Here is a 7,947-nt window from a genome sequence, read left to right as displayed (position 1 = left end):
CAGATAGATGTGCAGCGGCTTCAGCAGGTGGACACAAGTGGGGTCCGGAAGAATCAACTGCGCGTGTCTACAAACAACAAGCAGTTATAACACTGGCCAAGATTCACCAAACTAAAAATGCTGTAAAAACCCAGTTTTCGGGGTTTTTACTGCATTTTCAAATGCAGCAAAGCCCCACCGCCGGGGCTTCACTGCGGGGGGTTACACCAGTTCTAGATGCTGTAACCCCATGGAAGCCTATGGGCTTCCCTTCGCATCCCCCGCCGCCCCACGCACCCCCCGCCGATCCGCGATGCACCCCCCTCACCTGTGTCCGGGCAGCCTCCTGCTGTGCTGCCCGGACCAGTGACCTCCTCCTCCCTGCACCTCTTCCGAGTGCAGGGAGGAGGAAACGGAGCCCTTAAAGCCGGGTAAGGGTTCCGGCAGGGAGGGGGGGACCCGGTGCACATCGCCGGCCATCGCCTATGAGTTAATAATCGCATATGTTAGTGCATATGCAATTATTAACAATGCGAATGCCGGCGATGTGCAGCGGGGGTTATTAGTGAATCCCGCCCAATGAGAGAGGACGGACATTGTGAAAGTGCGCCTGTACCACAAAGAATCATTAAGCATATGGAGGACAATAATGGGTCTATGTTACAGTGAGCTACTGTACCGATTAGACGCGATTGGCTAACGTCACAGCCCGCACTGTGTTCATTCTCTCTATGAAATGGGACAGGGGGAGATGTATCTGGGCAAACTCACAAAGGTTTGATGCCACTCCCCCACAGACATACAATAGATGGAAGAAGTGGGAGGAACAAGAGCAGACTGTAGCCAATCAAAGCATTAGAATGCGAACAGCAGCACAGAGCAACTTAGCTAGACCGCCTCCGACGTGTTTCTGTGCAGGTAAGTGGGAGCAGTCGGTCCGTTCATTACAGCGCAGTGCAGTGATGTGGGTCTCATTCACTAGGGAAGCGCGCCCAGGTACGCAGTCATCATCATCATCAACTCCGCTAGGTGCCCCTGGTTTATATAGGAGCAACAGCTAAGCCTAGGAGAGAAACAATGTACCAAGCAACCACCAGTGAACTGTCATTATTAAACCATGGCCTGTAACACGTCAGTTAGAAGCTGATTGGCTGGTACATAATCTCTCTACACTCTATCTCTCACAAAGGCTCACAAGTAACTATGATAGGGAAGGTGGCCCCCCTCGACTCTGGGCCCCATAGCAGCTGCACCCCCTGCACCTATAGTAGTTACGCCCCTGTATATAACACATGTAACTGTGACAGAGAAGGTGGCCCCTCTCAGCTCTGGGCCCCAAATCAGCTGCACTCCCTGCACCTATGGTAGCTACACCCCTGTATATAACACATGTAACTGTGACAGAGAAGGTGGCCCCTCTCAGCTCTGTGCCCCATAGCAGCTGCACCCTCTGCACCTATGGTAGTTACACCCTGTATATAACACATGTAACTGTGACAGGGAAGGTGGCCCCTCTCAGCTCTGTGCCCCATAGCAGCTGCACCACCTGCACCTATAGTAGTTACGCCCTAGCTTATTACATCTCCTTTTACAGTATGTATGATGGTTGTGGTGCACTTTCTTTGCCTCTGGCCCCTGTACTGTCTTGTAATTGCTCCTCCATGCCCTGGACAAAGTGAAGATCCGCACGTTGACATCAGTTCAGCTCCAAATCGATTTTTACATTGGACAAATGCACTTGGGTGCTACCTGCTCTAAATCAGGGGTGACACTGAGATTGTGGGGCAGATGTATTAAGCCTGGTGAAGTGATGACGTGCCCGGTGATAACAAAGCAGCCAATCAGCTCCCAGCTGTCATTGTTTAAACCTAGTCTGTAATGTGACAGTTAGGAGATAATTGGCTGCTATGATGTCACTCTCAACTTTATCACTTCACCTTCCACTTTATCACTTCACCAGGATTAATACATCTGCCCCTGTGGTTTTGTAGAAAATAACTGATCATATCGAAAAATAAGTGTTATACCTGAGCATCTACTGCACCTCATGTAACATACAGCTATTTATGGATGATAGGGCGCATACCCTGTATACTGACCTCATGTTTTCTTGTTGTAAATGGTGTACAAAGATATGCTATTTGGCGTTTATAACAAACAATTGTAACAATTATCATTTGGAATAAATAAGCCCTGGGATTGTTTTATTTTGGGCACATGAAGCCCACCTTGCAGCTGCCCGGATTGTACCCCAGGGGGAGAGGAAGGTATCAGGCTATGCAGCACTGACCACGGGAACGCATAGGTTTATGTTATTCTCTTCAGCAGACCATAACGGAGGGGGACACAAAGCAGAGACATACAGGAGCTAGGGAAGCATCTCAGCATCCAGAAAAGGGTTTCTCATACTGCAGGAGGACAATTTACAAAAATAAAATTGGAGAAATGGCTTTAAGTATTCATGAGATGGTCAGCCGCAAGCCTTATTAGCGTTACCTCTCATTATTCTCAGTATAAAGGCTCCTGAACACGTATCTGCTTCCCAAGGCTGCCACATTATAGATCGATGTTATGTGAGGGCTGTCAGCTCGTGTAAAATGCGCTGCAGTGATTTGCAACTCATCTGTAATAACTGTACAGAATCCTCATCGTAAGGACCCACAAAGCAAGAAGTTGTCACTTCTATGTGACAGTGCAGCATTCTCCTACGCACAATGGCGGCAAACCTGAATGTGCGTTTAGCCAGTCAATCACTAGGAACTGGTGACTTCACTAAGGCAGGAGGCACCAAGCTGTATATCACCCCACAGGCAGTGCCACCACCCTGCACAGGAGACGCAGACAACCTAATCAGGGCCATGGTAATATGTAGGCATGGGAGGCAGCTGCCCGAGGCCTCGCAATTCTAGGGCCCTTCCAGATGGGCAAACTGGTTGTATGGTGATTACACAATCTCAATGTAGCAGCCAGGGAGGGAATGGCTTTGAGCATGCTGATTGGTGGATGACTGGCGCCATCACCAATCAGAGTGCTAGAAGACATCCACCGTACAGAACTTGTGGAGAGAAGAAATTGAACCACCAGAGGGAAAACTTCAGAGTTTTTATGAATTGGTTCTCATGAATGGATGTGAGGGGAGGTACATTGCTTTGCCCAGGACCTACAAAGCTGTTCAGATGTCTCTAAATTTAACAAAAACTAGGTTTCTCTCGCTTGAACCCACTGATTGCTGTAGATCACTGTAATAAAAGTCTATGGGTTTTTTTCTGGACTGATTTGGACTATACAGAACTTCTCCGCTTCATGAGTCCTCTAAACGCTGAGAGGCTGTGGAGTCCCGTTGAAACGGAGCTGATGGCTGAATGCTGGGTGTTGCAAATGCATCCATTAGATGCAGTTCCCAAGTACCTGCCCGGAGAATGGTTCTGCTCCACACACGTGTCAGAGGTGGACAAGTCACGGGGTATGATCATGGGGATAGAGTATTGCAGTTTTTCCCTACTCTTGTACCATAAACAAGAACACATGGACTGGAAATGGAGGACCTCTGCGTACACATTCCGAAAACCCCCTGTCGAAGAACTTGTGTCCGTGGTGTGAATGCTGGAGTGACCGTTCCTGCTCAGCAAGGCCCGATGTTCAGCATCCCTCTTTTCATCCTCTGCGTTCATGGTCATGAACCGTAGAACCACCAAGTTGAGGAATGCTCCAATGACGGTAAGTCCCGTCAGTATGTACACGAAGCTAAAGGCAACATACTGCGGCTTATTTTGCAGGGCCGCATCCTTCTGAAGCGCCACATAGTCACCGAACCCAATGGTGGTGAGGGTGATGAAGCAGTAATAGTACGCGTGGAAAAAGCTCCATTGCTCGTAGTGGGAAAAAGCAGCGGCTCCGATGCACAGGGTGCTTATGCAGGAGAAGAAGCCAATAATGACCATGTTGGCCATGGATACCTCAGCCCGTCTCATTCCAAGGCACTTCTTGATACGGTAGAGTAGATACCTAACCAAGGTGTTGATCCTTTCTCCCAGGCTCTGGAACATGACCAGGGTGAGTGGAATCCCCAAGAGGGCATAGAACATGCAGAAGACTTTACCTCCATCTGTGCTTGGAGCAGCGTGTCCATAACCTAGAAAACAGATGTAGAAAGTTAGGAATTGGTCAACCGTGGGATGTCCTCAACACATACCCTTCAGCTCTTCAGTAGGTCGATCATACTTATGTAGCCTTTAACTCAAAACTAATGCTGAGGTGAAGGTTACATAGGTACGGTCGACCTACTGTAGGTCCGTTTACTTTTTAGCTCCAAAATGGTAATTTATTCACACAAACAATACAAAAAGGAATCCAAACAATAAACTAAATAAGATTATGTAACACTCCTAAATATGTTTTAAGCATTAATATCAGTTAGAGTTAATTTTGATAATAATAAATGAGTTAAATGGAAATAGACATTAATGAAGGCTATCATTGCCTTGTAGAATTTTGGACAAATGAACATGACTAGAAGGTGGGACTTAAGACCGAAGAGGATCTTACAGCAACAGACCGGGGAAATGTATCAATCTTTGTAAAGAGTGGGGGCATGGACAAGTGCAGATGTTCCCTTCAGCACCAATCAGCTTCTATCTATAATTTTACAGATATTACTGAAAAAGCTACCTGGAATCTGGTTGGTTGATCTGGACTGACTCTCCACATCTACTCTTTATAAGGTTTAATACTGTACATAACATTTCCCCCTGAATTCCTGTCTCTGAAGGCCTCGTCTTGAGCTGTGAGAAGCACCACTCTGTGTGGCTCCAAGCTCAAGGAAGGACTCAACATTTGTTATGATATGAAGACATTGGTGAAAAACACAGAAAGAAGACCAATAAGGCAAAGTATTTAGTAAATGTTGACAGAGGACAGCAGTAAATTGCTAAGTTCCCAAAACTTTTCCTCTAAAGCAGTGACCACCGGGAAAGAAGTTCAGTGTCTATTTATGTGGCAGTACAAAGCCATTTGTCACTCATCCCTTGCGACAACAGGACGTCTCACAGTTTCGCCCCATCCAGAGAAGGGGATACCATGTAGAAATATCACATTAGTGTAGATCCCCCATACACTAGATTTGGGGGTGTTATTCAGGGAAGAATAGGCAGCTCAGTTTTCCATTCCACTTCTCCAAAAACTGTATCTGTGGATAGTTCAATGAGTCTCCTGAGGGGACAAAAGCAATGACAGGTCCTTCGTCATTACCCTGTTACTCCTCACCCTTTTCTATTTATGCCCTGGGGGATATCAATGGGGCTACGAAAAATGGGTAAATTAAAAAGAATATGGTGGACAGAATAAATCGCCCACTGAAAGTCACCATTGTCTGCTATTCAATTCATTTTCAGGACTTCTGTGAACCCATCACCCACTTTCCTTAGGTCACCAGTTCAGATGGAACTTCCTTAACCCCTGCACGGGCCTCTCTCAGAGAACTTATTGGACGGGGTGTATGATGTCACCATTGCCACCGGTAAAATGGCCACCCCCAGTCCCAGGGACATATTTATGACCTCACGCATGCACGAGTGTGAGAAGACTTGACCCAGTGTCTTACAATCTATGTTATGTATCTCCTGGACGTTCAAACATCTGAAGCCAACTAGTCTACCAGTATGTTATGGAGTGTGGGAGGAGAGTCAAGTAAACATGCAGAGAACATACAAACTTTAGACATATATGCCATAACGGGAAATTTAGCTCAGGACCACAGTGCTGCTAGGCCACAACACTAACCACTACACCAATCATGCTGCCCCACGTGAGATAACACAGCACTTGTTTTTGAAGTAGATATGATTCCATTACAGCTCTGACAAGGAGACTTATTAATTAATACCTATGTCACTATTTCGCAGGAACATTTCATTAAAAGTGATGCTTTGTCTGTTGATAAACCGATGCAGACATTTTAATAATACTTCCGAAATGACTGATTGGAATAACAAAAGGTGTAATTTCATAAGACAAAGCATTGTACAAAACGCCGCCTGTCTCCTCCTGACATCCCGCACATTGAGAGGATTCTGCGGAGAACGCCCTGACATTATTCCACAAACAAAGTTATAGAATGACAAAGACTTTTAATGAATTAAACAGCAATATGGTGACGAGTGGGAAAGGGACGATTCATATGCTAAACTCTCATCAGGGACAGTGTGTAAATGATAAATATGACCTGTCACTATGGGTAAAGTTCTCTCTTCTTAACTATCTAGACCAGTGGTTCCCAAACTGTGTGCCTAGGCACCCTGGGGTGCCTCGGGATGCTTGCAAGGTTGCCTCAGATTGGGGATCGACAACCAAAACAAATTATTTGTGCTCAAAGTAATAGGCAAAACCAGTGCTGATGGCTGCTAATCATACCATATATGGACAATTAGAACCACGGTTATGTTCCCCACCACATAACTGAACCTGGGGGTGCCCGTTAAGCACAAGTTACTATGTTTTTTATAAGAAACTGCGCCCTGGTCAAGGAATTTTGGGAACCACTGATCTAGACAATGATGTGAAATGGTAAATTGTTGGGCAGTGGGATTCACTGGGCAGAGAGAGTGGCTGGATACAGGAAATGGTTGGGCAAAGGTAAAGGCTGGGCAGAGGGAGTGGCTGGGCAGAGGGAGTGGCTGGGCAGAGGGAGCGGCTGAGCAGAGCAAAAGGCTGGGCAGAGGGAGCAGCTGGGCAGAGGGAGTGGCTGGGCTGAGGGAGTGGCTTCACAGAGGAAGTAGCTGGGCAGAAGGAGCGGCTAGGCTGAGGGAGCTACTAGGCTGAGGGAGCGGCTAGGCTGAGGGAGCAGCTAGGCTGAGGGAGTGGCTTCACAGAGGTAGCGGCTTCACAGACGAAGAGATAACGACTGCGCTTAAATCTTAAACAGAAATGATCAGGTGTGTGAAGTATAAAATAAATGTAATAGTTAGAATAAAACATTAAAAGCATGTATTATTAAGCAAACCAGACTTATAAATATATTAATATATAGCTCTCATTAGCTCTCCAGAGGTCAGTCTGTATAAAGATAGGCCTGGTGGTGGTCCACCTTTTGGGGGGTAGAGAACTTTGAAGAATAATAATTATTAGTAGATCCGTGTGGAGGGAGCCTTATTGTAATCCAGATTAATGAGTCTGGGGAACAAAGTCTCCGGATTATTCACAGGGTGTTTGAAAGAGCTGCAGATAGCAGTGAAACGCGTAAGGTGTTTACAACCCCACCAGACACTTCTTTTTAATCTACTCCCCTCCAGACGGACGAGACCATGCCCATTTTACGAGGCCACACCTACATGTGCCGCAGGTGCGCGCATGAGGGTGCATTGGGGGGGTGTCAATCTCCAGGAATCAGTGATGTGTGCGGTGGCAATCCTACCTATGACCCATACCCGTGTCACAATAGGTGTCAGTAACCCAGAAACACAGCAAGTAAGTGAGTCCCTTGGCAAACCATGCAGCACATGGAGAAATAGATTTGGGAGGTGCAAGTCCACACTCGTACAAATAAAATATGGGCTACATGGAAAAGCAGGCAGTATTTACCCTGCATGCAAAAATATATATGTATGAGCTCCTGTAGAATTGCAGCGTGCTTGGTGCAGGTGCGCAGGCACCGGCTCTGTCTGGCTTCTCTCTCAGAATCAGACCCACTGTGAGCACATGTATTATATTCCAACAGCTTACCCGGTGCAGCCGCCACATCTGCTGCGCTCAGAGCTGGACGGGATCCTGCATTGTACAGAGAACATTCAGAGCAACCTGACAACAGGGAAAGCCGAGCCAGGAATGATGGGTAGTGGGCTTAGAGGAGAGAGAGAGAGAGACAGAGAGAGACAGAGTGAGAGAGAGAGAGAGACAGAAAGAGAGAGAGAGAGTGTAAGAGACTGACAGAGAGAGAGAGAGACACAAAGAGAGTGAGAGACAGAGAGAGAGACA

At 46.7% G+C, this 7,947-nt stretch overlaps 1 protein-coding gene across 1 annotated transcript in view; it reads right to left on the bottom strand.

Moving 5' to 3' along the window:
- Positions 1-285: 285 nt before the first annotated feature.
- Positions 286-7,947, bottom strand: part of KCNK3 (potassium two pore domain channel subfamily K member 3) — a 69,018-nt gene continuing 61,356 nt past the window's right edge. The window contains exon 2 of the mRNA XM_083178856.1: positions 286-4,111. Coding sequence (XP_083034982.1) covers positions 3,261-4,111 — 851 coding nt within the window. The 3' untranslated portion in view covers positions 286-3,260. The remainder of the gene's footprint in view (positions 4,112-7,947) is intronic.

Source organism: Crinia signifera, chromosome 3 (genome assembly GCF_055691185.1).
Source record: "Crinia signifera chromosome 3, ASM5569118v1, whole genome shotgun sequence".
NCBI lineage: Eukaryota > Metazoa > Chordata > Amphibia > Anura > Myobatrachidae > Crinia > Crinia signifera.
This window is presented reverse-complemented; position numbering and strand designations above follow the sequence as displayed.